General features: G+C 37.8%; 1 protein-coding gene across 4 annotated transcripts in view; it reads right to left on the reverse strand.

Annotated features, from left to right (window-relative positions):
• The window catches only part of Bre1 (E3 ubiquitin-protein ligase Bre1), a 34,062-nt gene that overhangs the window by 13,467 nt on the left and 3,969 nt on the right, over positions 1-16,626 (reverse strand). For all 4 annotated transcript variants that reach the window (XM_089634268.1, XM_089634270.1, XM_089634267.1 and 1 more), the window contains 5 exons: positions 12,387-12,575; positions 10,389-10,606; positions 9,447-9,725; positions 4,512-4,685; positions 3,799-4,056 (listed from right to left, as the gene is read on the reverse strand). In XM_089634268.1, coding sequence (XP_089490394.1) covers positions 3,799-4,056; positions 4,512-4,685; positions 9,447-9,725; positions 10,389-10,606; positions 12,387-12,575 — 1,118 coding nt within the window. The remainder of the gene's footprint in view (positions 1-3,798; positions 4,057-4,511; positions 4,686-9,446; positions 9,726-10,388; positions 10,607-12,386; positions 12,576-16,626) is intronic.

Below are 16,626 nucleotides of genomic sequence, written 5' to 3' on the forward strand. Positions count from 1 at the left end.
TTTATATACACGGTGTCCGGAAACTCGTAGTACAAGTGGTAAACTGGAGAATCTACACCACATGGGGAACCCAAATAAACATAAAGTTTTTTGATTTGAGCATTTTCACCAAAAATAAAAAAAACCAAAAACAAATATTTTTCGGCTATTTCAGGGTTAAAATTTAAGATCTGAGACGCCGACGCAACGGATAGGAATTATTATTAGCATGGGTCAAAATAAAAATTTAAACCCAACCTAACCTACTTAACGCATTTAATAAAGTTTTTGTTTCATCATTTTCCATGACTTTATATAACTTTTTAAAGATGTGATGAATTATCATTTAGATGATTTATCCGGTCACCTCACAATATGTAGCAATGTTCCGATCTCCAATTCAAAACACAAACACGTCACAAAAATTATTTAAAATGTTCACCATTAACTTCCAAGCACAGTTGGGTCCGTCTGATGATTGATTATTGCACTATTTGAATCATATCGGAGTTAATTTTTACCTCGTCGAAGGCATCAATGATAAGTCTCAAAATTATAACATTAAAAACATACAATTGTTTTCAAACACGTCGAAGGCATTGATGATAAATCTTAAAATATCAATATCAAAACAATAATAAAGCGTTTTAAAACACACTAATTTCGCCCACAATTCGCTTTTATGATTAAATTAACGCGAAAATTTCTTAAAGTAAAATGCAATGTAAACGATGTATACTGACCCCATAAATGAACCACTCACACTGACCCATAAATCAACACTGACCTACTTACGATTTAACATAAATGGGACATCTGCTTAGAATACTGTTCACTTTATGCCGAACGCTAGGATTATTATTTTTTAATTTATTTTAACATTCCAAATTTGCAGTCGCGCCGTTTTGAACTAACTTACAACAAAGTTGCTTAAGTTTTTTTTTAATTCACTTCTGCTGTCTATTCACTCGCTTTTAAACAATAACTCAAAACAAGACAACAATACAACTAGTAACCAACTTTCTAGTTCAAATACAGTACAACCTAATTTTGTCCTATAACTTATCACTCACACTTAGGGGCCTTTACACTCCGAGGTTAAATGTACGGCTTATGTAAGTTTTTGATACATTATTCACGAATGCGTGTAAATACGAGTGCAACTTATGGAAATTAATAGTTTTTCGGAAGTTTAACTTACGGAAGCGCTCACAGAGACCAATACAGCTGAAATTTTACTCTCTCCAAGATGGCTTCATGTCAACATGATGCCATTAACATTGACAGACTATCTGTCAGATCGTATAAAAAGTCTACTAACTTTTTTTTTTTTTTTTTTTTTTATATTTACTCCACACAGGAGGCCCTGAAGAAAATAATTTCCCTCAGGGCCTATGTCATCTTTGGGGATGCTGTGTGGAGGGTCTTTTTGTGGAGAGGAAGGAGTGAACATGGGTCTTGAAGAGTCCCATGTTGTAGGAGGGAGGAAACACAGAGGCCGGCAGTTCGTTCCACAGCCGAGCTGTTGAACTTAAGAACGAATCATAGAAGCGACCCGTTCTCATGTGACAAGTGTCAACTGTGTACAAATGTTGGGCGCGCGTTTGGCGTGTATCCCGACTACGCACCGGTGCCGAAGGGATCAATGACGCTAGTTCCTCAGAGCATCTAGATTAGCTAGAGCAACTAGATTCATACAAGATGGCTTACCGCTAACAGCGTGTATTCGCTACTATATCTTAGCCTCCTGCAAACTTTTTGTCGCAAACCAACAAAATTAACATAATAATTTCTTCTGCGGAAGGCGTAAAACTTTTGTCGTGTGTTTTTGTGGAGGTGTGATTGTTGCAGAGTTAATAAGTTAGTTATTACGGACACCAATCAAAATGAGGGATACCTAACAATTTTCGGAAATCTATTTCACGGCTTGAAAAATAAACGTGACGCCGATATTGGTTGGGAACTTTGAAAGCCTATCCGTCAGTGCGTAAGTCACTAGAATTATTATCATGAAATAAATTGATTTACATTTTAGATTCTCAGGTCTAAAAGTTTTTTGGGGCAGTATGCTGTGTTGCGCTTTCTCTTTACGCGCTTTTTCTTTTTTAGCCAACGTTTCGGACAGCATTGTAGTGTTCATCATCAGGGCAGATATGTAGATTGTGGTGACACGTGTCACGATATAAAAATCTTTTGGAAGATAGATTAGGATCTTTATTTTTTCAATTATAGCAATATCACCTGCTTGGATTGCAATTCTTGTCCTTTAAATTCCTGAAATTGTCTGGGCAATTTGTAAGGCAAGAATTGAAAAAACTCGTTGATTCCATTTCCAAATGAGTTCAGTAAGTTATTAAAGCCAATATTGGACATATTTCATATTAGTTAATGTACTTTATACAAATAAATAAATTATTAAAAAATAATAATAACCTTGTTCACGTTGGTTCGAGCACTACTGTATCGTTTTTATGTTCGTTTACTAGCTGCAAAAGTGGTTTTTTGCAAACTATCGTGCGTCTCTCTTTTTAACATGCTAATAGAACCCAACATAAATAATAGAGAAAGCTATATTTTGCGAATATGTTAGAGATACGTATGTATATTAGAAGAACAGATGTTTTTAACCCTGCAGAGCAGAAATATTTTATGATTACACCGGATTAAATGAAGGGTGATTTCAAAATAATGCTTTAAATCCGGGTTTCTTTATTTGTTTTACTTTTAAATAGTTTTAATTAGTTGGGTACTTTGATCTTCAGTAATAATTTATAAGAATTTGATCAAAAAAAAAATCAACTTCTGACTCGGATTTACTCGAAAACGAAAGCTCAAATAAAAAAAAATTATACTACAAAATTGACTCCAAATGTAATGTAGATTCACCAGTTTCCCGCTTGTACTACGAGTTTCTGGACACCGTGTATAGTGAGTGTATAATCTACCGTAAGTATTATCCCGGGTATAGCTGTTTATATTTAGAGAAATGATTTTTTTCATTGTGTATCAGCAATGGCGGCACACAAGAGGTTAATATACCGGGAGAAGGTGTGTTGGGAGGCCTAAGATGGTTGGATGGAGGTTGTGGAGGCCAATATGGGGTCTTAGGCAAGAAGAACTTGAAGGACACAACGGAGGATGTGAGGCCGGAGTGGAGGGTTGTAGCACCATGATGTTAATATGTTTTGGCGTATCCCTGTCCCTGTGTTAATAGAATGTATTAGATATTCTGTACTGTGGAATAAAACGAAGGCGCATCTATCTACCCGCGCTACGCTCAGCGGCAAGTCAGTCATACAAGTGAGTTCCATACCAGCGTTCGTCGGTAACTGAGCGGGGCGTAAAAACCCAGTCGCCTCCTCCCGCGTGACTCCACGCTGCACTCCGCGCCTCAATTAACCAATTAATACACAATTAACCAACGACTCTGCGAGAATTAACAGCGAGCTTATTCACGCTCGCATCATCTGCTGACCAGGTCTACCGCACCTCCGGTGCTTTCCTTACTGAAGCACCTGGAAGACCTATCGTCTTCTCCACTAGTGATGAACATCACCTACAAATCCGTTCTCCACCAACACGCTGTCGAGCCACCGACTTCATCGTCACAACCACTCCACCACCTATCCCCACTATCCCCACTTCTACAGTGTTGCTCATCGGCCTGGAAAATTCACCACTGATAAAGTCCACCAACAGCATTGAGCATCGGTCCGGAACCATCACATCATCTACACTGATTTCAATAAACACTGTGATTCTACACAACCACTTTCATTCATTCGTTCGTCTCACCTTACCAACCCCAAAGAACCTTACCTTAAGAATATCGGAGGCGGAGTCCTTGTACTTCCTCTTGTAGCGGTGCGCCTCGCCCTTGAGCTGGCCATTGTGGTTCTGCAGCGAGGTGATGAGGTGTCGCATCTCGCGGTTGATGGGGCCCGTCTGCTCATTGGCCGCCAGGTTCTGCTCAAACTCAATGCGCAGCATCTCGTACTCTTTCTTCAGTTGGCCCAGGACGTCCTCCAGTTGAATCAGTTCTGCGCGTAGTGACTTCTGCCGCGCCAGCTCTTCACTCTGACGAGAGAATGATGATTCCATTACTCAACAGAGTGTAGTTTTAATTATGTAAAGAGCATAATCTGACTCTCTATAAATATGTAAAAGAGACTGACTTCACTAACAGGGTAACCGTTCTGAACAGACAACTAATTGACATACCGGAATATCACAACTAATTGACTTTCACATATCTAAATATGCCGTGAATAGCCAATAGCTGTTCATTTAAATGCAACTACCGATTGCAAGTTTCTAGTGGACATCATGGTGTACCCTGCATTATAAAATCTTATAGTACACACACTTTATAAATAAGTATTATTTTTTTAAAGTGAGAGCCAAATTATTGAAGATAGTAAATGTGTTGTGAAACCACAAGGTAAAACAGTGGTTAGATTTAAAATTAAAAAAGGAAATGTGTTAAGTTTAGTTGTACAAAGTACAAACAAGGATTGGGAAATGTAGCTCACCTCCATGAGCTCTATTTGTCTCTGGTGCTGATTTTTACTGTTCTGTAACTGTGCCCTCGTCTCATCCAGTGCCGTCTTCATTTGCATGGATTCATTGTATAGCACAGAGAACTGACTCTGCAGGCATTTGTACTCGGTCGTTTCCACTATTACTGACTCAGGTAGTTGGCGAATCTAAACAGAGAAAGGATACATTAGACTACAGATAAATACTTAACTTTAAGGAGACTGGCAGTGTAAGGTTCTCCATTATTCCTGCAACTCTCTCATTGCTCAGGATTAGAGATGTAACGGAAGCAGTAGCGGATGTGTAATTAGTTTACAAACTCAACTGTCCTCATTCAGGATTTTATTAAGTTTTAAAATACTTTCGTTGGAAAGTGTCTTATTTGTAGTAACCACTAATGGGTTTTTTAATAAAAAGTTTTTTTTTTAAATCAGGTTATTTTAAATGTTTTATTCAAAGTTTATACATTTTTCAATTAAAATATATATAAGAACGAAATAAGCAGCTCAAAAACACAACCGATCTCAACTGCAGCCAAATTCAAACTGAGTAAAACACATGGCTAATTTTCACGAGCGTTACTTTTGTTAGCTAAAAACAAAACGCTGCAAATCAAAACCGGCAAGTGTCACTTGGGATAGCAGAAATTGGAATGCATTTACCGCGCGAGCGTGACTCGTTTAAAAGCATGAAGCGGTTAATTTCAATATTCTAAATTTAACAATGGTAAATAATAATATTAACTATTGTTGTGTTTTGTGTAGTTATTCAGTTAGAATAATTTATAATGAAGAAACATTTATAATTTTTTTTTCTGGAATGATTTTTAGTCTATCATTTTACAATTGAAAAATGTCTTTGGAAAACGAATAATTGAATTCTAACTAACTAACTAACCATCACACCGTTTTGGACAGACCGCCAAACAACTCGGTCTTGGCACACAGTTCTTGCCTCATTCACATTCATACATACTCTTCCATTATTCTGACTCTTGACATAGCCCGACTCGAGTATCTGATTCACTTGATCGTGCCATGTCTTCCTCGGGCGTCCCCGACTTCTGCTACCATTGAATTACCATTACTAATTGAATTCAATAAAGCAAAAATCAATATTATTCTTATTGATAATTGTAGACAAAGAATGCAGCTTTCTAATATAATAATACTTTTTAGTGGTAAATGTATTAAATATCCGAATTTAGTGCATTCAATTTTGACAGCCAGCGAGCATTAAAAATGCTTAATTCTAATATAGCTGTAGGCAGACTGATAGAACCTAAGCGCAAGCCAAATACTAAGTTTTGTGATCGCGCTTTCGGAGTATCTGGGCCGAAGGCTTGGAATAAACTCCCTCCGGAACTAAGATCCATAACAAGTCCAACAGAATTCAGGTCTAAACTAAAAACTTACCTTTTTAAGCTGTCGTACCCTTAAATTAAATATACCATTCCTAAGAGAAAATCCAGTTATATTCAATTTTTCAATTAAGTCCTAAATCCTGTATCTAAATTTAGCCAATAAACAATTAGATAATGTTAATTAAGTGTTAATCTCAAGTGACCTACCAGGTAAGTATTGTACTGTATATTTTCTCCATAAATAGTATTATTTCCCGCAATGAGTTTATTAACTCCTGGGAGTACAATGCTTTATATAATATACTATATTCTGTATTGTATACTTTTAATAAAAAAAAAATAAAAAAATTATAAGTTTGTACAGCGCCCTTGAGGTGATTTTGCACAAAAACGGCGCTATACAAGTCATCCAATTATTATTATTACTATAAGTTTCACCTTTTTAGAGAGTCATATCAATAAATTTATTTCCACGTTAATTGAAATTTAGTGACCGATTGCCGCCAAGGCCGACCTCTTACATTCAGATGTTTGATGTAAATTCGTAAAAATATGATATATTTCTGCGTAAATCGAATTTTCTCGGCCGATTTTTATCGCGGCCGGCCTTTAAATTCAGATATTTGAAGTAAGTTCCGTTGTAGTCGGCCTTTTTAACATATACAGGGTGTCCGGAAACTCGTAGTACAAGCGGGAAACTGGTGAATCTACATCACATTTGGAGTCGATTTTGTAGTATATATTTTTTTTATTTGAGCTTTCGTTATAGAGTAAATCGAGTTTGAAGTTGATTTTTTTTTTTTTTTTTTTATCATATTCTTATAAATTATTACTTAAGATCAAAGTACCCAACTAATTAAAACTATTTGAAAGTAAAACAAATGAAGAAACTCGGATTTGAAGCATTATTTTGAAATCACCCTTCATTTAACCCGGTGTAATCATAAAATATTTCTGCTCTGCAGGGTTAAAACATCTGTTATTCATTTGCTAAACACCAGAAAAAACTTTAACCCTAAAATAGCCGAAAAATATTTTTTTTTGGTTTTTTTTTTTTTTGAAAATGCTCAAATCAAAAAACTTTATGTTTTTTTGGGTTCCCCATGTGGTGTAGATTCTCCAGTTTCCCGCTTGTACTACGAGTTTCCGGACACCGTGTATATTCGAAGTGTATATGTAATGTAATCCTTTCTACAACTCACTTGCTGAAACTTTATAAATTATTGTACATAATGTTTTCTCTTTACTTTTTATAATAACTATAAACAAAAAAAAACTTTTTCTACTAATGTATATTATACTTTAGGTACTTGAAATATAGTAATCGTTTTATATTACCCACACTCAGGCAGTGCCTTAGTGGGTTTTCATTTCTTGTGTATACTATTTGGTATTATATATTGTGTTATTATATACTATCTATTAATATGTGTAAAGAAATGAAAATAAATAAAGTAAAAAAAAAAAAATAAAAATAAATGTATTTCTCGCATAAACTGAAATTTCACGGCCGATTTTAGTAGCAAGTTCAGTTATTCAAAGTAAATTGATAAAAATAAGATATATTTACACGCTAATCGATTGTTCGCCGCGGATTTGCATCATGACCGACCATTTAAATTCAAATATTTGGTGTAAATTCGTAAAAATACGACATATTTCTGCATAAAACGAATTTTCTCAGTTCTTCAATCCCGGATATTCAAAATAAATTCGAAAAAATACTTTCCAGTGTAAATCGATTCAGATTTACAAAATAATAATACTAATTAGGACGATGTATAACCATGTAAAAATACATTTATCGGCGTTTTACCAGGCGTCTTTCAAATTCAGATTCACGAATTTTTTAGATTTATTTTCACAAAAGTTGAATTTTTCGAATTAGACGAACAAATTTTCATGCGCAGACAAAAAAATTTGGTCTCAACAGTTCGTAAACATAAATTTTATAACTTTTAATTAATTTTAAAAATAGACTGTTTTTAAATCTTGTTGCAAGATGATTTAATACAAATGCAAATAAAAAAAAACCGATGACATTTGTGTTTTTCATGTTTTCTGTTTATTTATCTATGAAAAACAAATATTATCTTTATACACTTACATAGAAAATAATGTAATTACGGTAAATTCTTTGTAATACGTTCATGAGTTGCGCAGTTTCAGTTTGTTCCGGGGCAATCCTGACCGTTTTTGTTAAAATGCAGGGCAAGCGAGTGGATGTGATACGGTGATCAGGCAAGCAATTTCACCAAGGCACGAGGCGATGAACGGGTAAACAAAAATATCTATTGGATAACGACAGAGCATGTGACACAGCTCGCAAATGACAGTGACAGATGTTTTCATGATTGTGATCTATGGTAATGTTCAAGGTGTTTGACGATTTAGTACCGTCCCAAAATAGAATTTCTTCTCTAATGGCAACTCTCTGCATGAAATCGTAGGTATGAAAATAATGATAGTATAAAGTGAAGATTTTTCATATGGGCCCCGATATGGGGATCGGTATGAAAAAAAGTATTGTGTAAAGCAGGCATAAGGCCAGGAATAATCATGACTTTAGTGAAAAATCTTTTAGATGAAACCAGCTTTGATCGAGAGGTTCCCTCAATATTCAGGGATAATATTTTTAATTGTTCCCCGACATTTTTTGACTCCCCTTGGCCGGGAGACCTATCGGTCTTCGGCCCCTTAAATAGCGGCATAGTTTGTAGTTGGAGGCCCACTTAATTTGGTATCCGCTTCACTCACTGCACTACCTGCACGCGCGGTAACAATAACGTGCGGGTGGCATCGCGAACATCGCGGCGGACACAACCGTTGCGTGCGGTAGTTGGCACACTACTAGCTAATACCTCTACACGAAGATGTCGTCTCCCACCCGGCATGCCGCTTGAAGTCCCGAAAGCCCTTCTGGGCGGAAGGAGAGAGGCTCCTCCGACTACCTCTCACCCCAGAAGATAGGTGGAAACTTGAGTGGCAAACGGCCAACGTGGGAAATGCCCATCTCATACAGGACCCCACCGAGAGACAGCCTGGGTTCTCACTGCCTCGCAAAACCTGGTCCGCCATCAATAGGTTAAGGTGCTCCCATAGCCGCTGTGCCCACATGATGCACAGATGGGGCCTTAAAGAGTCGGCGATGTGTGAATGTAGTGCGGTGCAGACTACCGAACATGTGGTCAACGAATGCCCGCTCCATTCATTCCCCGGCGGGATTGGTGACTTCATGTGATTAGTGATTTATGGCGACGCCTGAGGCCCTAAAATGGCTCGCAGATCTAGATGTCCCCCTCTGACCCCCCACCATACGAAAGAATAAGATGAAACCAGCTTAACGAAATGACAAACATTTTCATAAAGTTATTGAAGACATCAGTCTTTACCGACACTGAAACACACTAACAGACTATCAGCATCCTAACTGGGCTTGGCATATGAAATCATAAGTCCCATCATGTGCGCATTTTATAGGTTTAGGAGTTTGGAAACTGTAGTGGCCAAATTAGTTAGATAGATACTGAGAACTGGTTATATGGTCAGTTAGTAAGCTACTCACATCCATTTTGAGTTTCTCCACCTCCTTGAGTGTCTCCCGGTGCTGCTGATGCAGGCGGTCCAGTTCCACCAGGCGGTTGTTGGCGAGCTCCCGCTGCTCCTCTACCTCCTTGTGCAGGTCCTCCAGCTGGCTGGCCCCCAGCGTGGCCACTGCGCCCCCCGCGCTCCCGGCCGGCGCGGGGCCCCCACTACCCCCGCTCGCGCCCACCAGGTGGTAGCTCTTGATCTTCTCGATGGCTTCGGCCAAGTGGTTCTCCAGCTTGTCATTACGGGATCGCACCTGGAATGAAGGGATGTGTGGAGGTCTCACCATGAGCAAGTGACAACTAAGATTGGACTGTGTGGTTGTACATTTTAAGCTCTCCTTAGTTTCGACATATAGAGCTGAAGAATGGGATGGGGGTGTTATGAATGGAGACATAATACAGCGCCCTTGAGGTGATTTTTCACAAAAACGGCGCTATACAAATTATCCATTTATTATTATAATGACTACCAGCCGACGTACTAAGGGTGGCTCTGTTGAGCCTAAAATTCCTTACAAAGTCCTTTGTATGTCAAATTAGCAAAAGAATCGAGCCTTAAAAAAGCTTTGTAAAAATATACAATGCTTGTCCTTTGAAGAGAGCGTGGGAAACGATCTTAGGTTAGGATACAATAGACTAGATTTTAAAGTCGGTGTTGACTGGTTCGACCCATTTGTTGTTCAAGTGGAATGACTTTTGACAATTGGCATCTAAGTATGTACCTTAGATGAGACTCAATCAGAGTATAAGAAAGTCAATCAATGTATGTACTTTTTGACAGCGATTGCGAGCGGCCTGGATAGGAGAATTGAGCCCCCGGCCTATTGCTAACCTGTTATAGAGCATAATAAACAAAAACACAAAATTTATAATTAAGTGACATTAAAGGCTACCAGAATGGATAATGATAATAATACCTTCATGAGCTCATACTGTAAATCGTCAATCTGATTTCTGAGTTCGGCGTTCTCCGTGTCGCGGCCATTGAGCGTGTCCTGCAGTTGCGCCAGTCGCAGCGACATAGTGTGGTAGCGCTCGTGCAGGCTGGTGCCCAGGGCTTGCAAGCGCCGGTTCTCAGCCTGCAGCTCCACATTCAGCGAGCGCACTGTCTCGTCCAGTGGAGGGACTGTTCCATCTGGATTCATCATTACATCTCAATTAGATAATTTATATGACACCCTCACATATGATCAATCCCTGCTACTCTTCATAGAAAAGTTGCAATTGAGGTGGCTCAGTCATTGACGGACACTTGCCAGAAAATGTGTGTTATGACACAAGTGTTTTATGAAGTATGAAAGCAGTATCAAAAATGATCGTCTTTGTGTGTGACACTATCAAATAAAGAAGATTTCGCATTGTGACACAAATAGACAGGGCACATACACTGTAATGCAAAACTTGATTCCCACAGTCCGTTTTATTGTATCACGTTCCTGATTAAAGGTCTTATAAAGGTGAATCACGCACTCATAAATAAATTCTAAAAAGTTGGTATAAGTGGAAATCTTCTAGGATGTTTCTCATCTTACATTATAAATAGAAGTCAAGCTGTTGCCCTAAAACATTACATGTCACAGATAATAACTATTCCCTCGGGGGTACCTCAAGGTTCCCATTTAGGGCCCCTATTCTTTGCTTTGTATTTCAATGACATCAAACATGCCACCAACCTTTCTGATTTTATTCTTTACGCTGACTATATGAACATATACAAAATGTATAAGCTCAGTACATGGTTGCATAGAAAATCAATTATCGCTAAACATAAATAAATGCAATAACCCACCCCCTCTGTCTCCGCCCAAATTCCATCTTAACCCTCACATACCGCATGAGCAGGTTTATATAAAAGATTGCCAAAAGCACAGAAAACAGTGTTTTCGCTAAAAACTATTTATAAATTAATTAATATTATATGTACAAAAAAAGCCCTACAGTAGCAAAAGGCAGCCCGCACGCCGGGTAGAAAAGATTATCTCCTGATTTATGCACCTCTACCCCCACTTGATGCATCAAGAGGGAGAAAATCCTGCAGGAAGAGGGAGAAATCGAATACCTTATTTTATATACAACATTTCAAATCGAAATTTGCAAATCTTACATTACCCTAATAAGAGATATTGATATTTTCCACTGTACCCTCAATCCCTCAGGCTACTTTCTTGGCTTTTGGGATCAGCTCATATATGGTCTCATACAAATCGTTATGTCTTCCTCACAATCACAATTAGAAATATGATCTAAACTAAATAATGGTGACATTAAGTTAAAGAAGGGCATTGCTTGAAAATTATAACAAATGGAGTTTACTTTTGTCAGAATGAGAAGAGGCATTGAGGTTTCATTTCACATTACCTTTATCAGAATGAGAAGAGGCATTGAGATTATATTTCACATAAAAAAAGTTTTTAATTTTTTTCTGCAAGTTTTAAGAATTAAAAAAACTTTTGGAGCCGGGTTTACGTTAGACGAATTTAAAAAAAAATTGAGCAGCTTTACCAAAAAAAATACCAACTTCAAACTAAATTTACTCCAAAATGAAAGTTCAAACAAACAAAAAATTATACCACAAAATCAACTCCATTCACCTGTTTCCCGCTTGTACTACATCTTAGGATGTTTTCTTCCATCGCTATATGTATGTATAATGGTGACTGGATAACTAATCAAAATGACAATTCAACACACCTATAAAAAGTGTTATAAAGTCATTAAAAGTGATGAAACAAAAACTACTTTAGATATGTGACAAAAACTACTTTAGATATGTGACCTATTTAACCTAGTTTTTGTTTTATCACTTTTGATAACTTTATAACACTTTTTATAGGTGCGTTGAATTGTCATTTTGATGAGTTATCATGGAAACATGTATTATGCAAAGGAAGGTAAAATGTATTGTGTATACTAACCAGGGGTGGTGCCCCCACGGAGGGCGGTGGTGACCTTCTCATTGCGCTGCTGCAGGCGGTCGAAGGCCTGCAGCACCTTGGCCACGGCGCGCTTGGACACAGCCACCCGATGCGCCAGCTGCTCCTCCAGCTCCTGCTTGTCCCACGTTGACAGCTGCATGAGGAACGACGTGGTGGCTTCATTCTCATCTGAACCATAACAAACAAGGCCTAGTTATTTTACACGGGAATTCATATGCATAGACAGGGATTCCAATCCTCCATTTAAAAGGATTCTCTTCACCATCCAGTGGTTGTAATCACACAATAAATGCAAACATAACTCCATTCAAGTGTCTTCCTTGATAGTCTCACCACGTCAGCATCATCAGTCATTGTATTTTAACTTAAGAGGCGGGTATGCGTACAATCTCCCCATGAAACATTCATTGGATAACCAACACCTCTGCCAAAGATCACAAGTGGTTTGTTACATTTGGTGACTTTGCACTAGTTCTTGGGGTGAGGTTTGTCCAGGTCTTGGAGGCAGATGCATCTGCCCACCCGCTGCATGGCGGGCTGGATCGGGAGGCCGGTTGACCTCTTAACCTCTCGGACAAAGACTATTATTTACTTTGTGTTCCTTTGCGAACTGTCAAAACGTGAAAATTTTTGTGATATTTACGAGTTTTGTTAAAAGCTTTATAACTCACGTTTTGGGAAACGTAGCCTCATTCTAAAAAATGTTTTGGGAAGATTATGAAATTCACTATCGTATTGTATTGTAATACGTAAATATTTGCGTTTCTAAATATACATTTTCTGAAAACGTCAAAAATATGTAAAAATCGCTGACCATTATTTCAAAGCTGTGAAAAATGTACTTTTTTCTGAGTATCATAAAGAAACAACACTTTATATATTGAAGAAATATAATTAAAAACTATTAGTCACCTCAAAATATTAACCGTCCAAACTAAAATATTTTTAATAAATTATTTAGAAACGCAATAAATTATGAACGAACAAGATGACAGATCCAATCGACTTAGATAATGCACCTCTACATTCCATAGATATTCTTGAATACAGACGCGTAGCGTTATTCATTATCGATACTCTGTTTTTTAAATCATGGCAATCCCTATACTAGTGATGGAAATAAATCGATTTTTGTAAAATCTCGCGCGTTTACGTGAAAAGACGTTCTAATGTCTTGACCGCTATTATCATATTTACGTCTTTTGACGTTCTAATGTTCTGAGTGGTTAAGTCAGACTCTCTCGATCCAACACCTTGTAGCGCAGTGGGAGGGTTGGATTCATAAGTGTCCTGGAAAACACTGACTCCAGATTCCTACCCACACTCATATAGGAAAATAATTTCCCTCAGGGCCTCTGTCATCTTTGGGGATGTTATGTGGAGGATCATTTTGAGTAAAAGAAGTAGAAGAAGTTCTGGGAAGGAAAAGGGTATGAGGGGTGGTTGGTAATCTGGGGGTCAGTAAAAAAGTTTAAAAGTCGGGAAAATAATTTCCCTCAGGGCCTCCTGTGTGGAATTAATGTAAAAAAATATATAAAAACTTTAGGATGAAGACCTTCTCATACTTCATGCCATTGTGAATTTTCAATATAATATTCTAAATTACCCAGAAATCTGTTACATATTAACTCTTAATGTTAGAAGACGAAAATATGATATACCACACATTTCTTGCTTCATTTACATTCATGCACCGCCACATACGTTTCATTACTTTCTGGGTCGTCTGGGTTTCATTACCTTTTCCAGAAAACATTACAGAATTAGAGTTTTGATTCAAAAGATCATATACTGGACCTAGAATCAGCATGCGTAATGCATGACTACAAATTTTGTGAGTAAGTTCTTATAATTCAAGCATTTGGGAAATTATTGAATACAATGCATCAGAATCTTCCGAAGAGCGGCACTATTAAATAATTCTTCTAAATGTAATTTCTATTGTTAAGAATATAAACATAAAATGATTTTATTTCAATTCTGTCTGCCCGAACGCCACTGGTGATTAGAAATGCATCTTGCACAAATTGAAATGGAGCGCGTCTACGGCAATCAAGAGCTTTGAATGCAAATTGCCTGTTATTGTGAATTTAAACAGACTTCTTAACACACTGCTTCAACAGATCACTCAGGAGACTGCAATATGGACTAGGTCACGATTTTAAAACTTGGGGGAATTTTTCAAATGTGTACAGATTAACTCTTTGCACGTGGCCGTATCAACTGTTGTTACGGCAAAAAGTCCATACTCACACGCGGCTGTATCAACAGTTGATACGGAAACTTTGACGGCCGATATTCCAGCGCTCTTTCGTCATCAATGTATTTCTTGCTCACTTGGACATTCGTAGAACTATCACGATGCTGACATCTACAAGAATTTCTCAAAAATAAAATTGTATTTCATAAAAAAAGATCGATAATCAAGTGCGCCTCTTCGCGCCTTCTAGTACTTTAGTTTACTTTTTTGTCAACGGATGGCGTTGGTACTAGTATGTCATTCAAACTTTTCATAATTAAAAATGATAAGTGATCATGGTGTCCCACTTGTGCCTATCAACGCAGTGGCCTAAGTACACACACGCTGAGTGAATGGCGGGACCACATTCAAAATATACGGTACGTCTTTGTTTTTATAAACATCTAAGAGTGTTGACACACAAGGATTTGCTTTCATATTGTGGAGAATAATCTATTCTGTCTATATAGTCCAATAAATCATGCCAGAATGCTATAATTTGACATTTAATTGCGTACATAGGTATTTGAAAATATGTACTGCGTACAGGTATAGATAAAACGGAGCAAATTAACGCGTTCAAAAGGTTAATAATCGAAAATTAATGTAGTGCTAGATGTATTATATTAGGTACATATTTCGAGTATCATTAAAAAGTTACAAAAGCAACATCTATCTTTTTTGAAATACAGGCTACATAAAGTCAACATTTGAATATTGGTGACCTACTTGTGACGAAATGTACTTTTTATCAGTCTACTGTGCATAAAGCTGTATTTGTACGGGAGTATAAGATTCAGAGAGGAGAATTTGTGACGCAGGAGTTTGTGATCTGCCATCCACAGTGCTGGAAGCTTTTTACTGCAAGCAAGCTGTCAGTTTGATGAGTATCGATCTAAATTTATTACGGATTCTTACAAACAGACGTAGAATTGAAGGGCCAAGATGATAAAAAAAACACATTTGTTTACTTTCAAATGCGTATATTTTAAACCATCAACCGTTGACCAAAGATGAAATTTGAATAATGACACACTTTAGTTGCCAAATTTGATCTGGAGCAAACTTTTGTCACTAGATTTTCTAGTGACCATGTACGAACCTCTTTAGGTAAAACAAAAATAAACCACTAAACCGACATCAGGTGGAAAGATTTGAGGTATCTTAAAGTCTCCCCTGAGGGGAGGTGGAAAGACATCAGGTTACACATCGAAAGATTTGTGAGGCTTGAAGTCTCCCTTGAGGTGGGGTGGAAAGACATTAGGTTACAGATTGAAAGATTTGTGAGGCTTGAAGTCTCCCTTGAGGTGGGGTGGAAAGACATTAGGTTACAGATTGAAAGATTTGTGAGGCTTGAAGTCTCCCTTGAGGTGGGGTGGAAAGACATCAGGTTACAGATTGAAAGATTTGTGAGGCTTGAAGTCTCCCTTGAGGTGGGGTGGAAAGACATTAGGTTACAGATTGAAAGATTTGTGAGGCTTGAAGTCTCCCTTGAGGTGGGGTGGAAAGACATTAATTTACAGATTGAAAGATTTGTGAGGCTTGAAGTCTCCCTTGAGGTGGGGTGGAAAGACATTAGGTTACAGATTGAAAGATTTGTGAGGCTTGAAGTCTCCCTTGAGGTGGGGTGGAAAGACATTAGGTTACAGATTGAAAGATTTGTGAGGCTTGAAGTCTCCCTTGAGGTGGGGTGGAAAGACATTAGGTTACAGATTGAAAGATTTGTGAGGCTTGAAGTCTCCCTTGAGGTGGGGTGGAAAGACATCAGGTTACAGATTGAAAGATTTGTGAGGCTTGAAGTCTCCCTTGAGGTGGGGTGGAAAGACATTAGGTTACAGATTGAAAGATTTGTGAGGCTTGAAGTCTCCCTTGAGGTGGGGTGGAAAGACATTAATTTACAGATTGAAAGATTTGTGAGGCTTGAAGTCTCCCTTGAGGTGGGGTGGAAAGACATTAGGTTACAGATTGAAAGATTTGTGA

This window comes from Hesperophylax consimilis, chromosome 8, assembly GCF_061612785.1.
Source record: "Hesperophylax consimilis isolate HC1 chromosome 8, BYU_Hcon_1.0, whole genome shotgun sequence".
Lineage (NCBI taxonomy): Eukaryota > Metazoa > Arthropoda > Insecta > Trichoptera > Limnephilidae > Hesperophylax > Hesperophylax consimilis.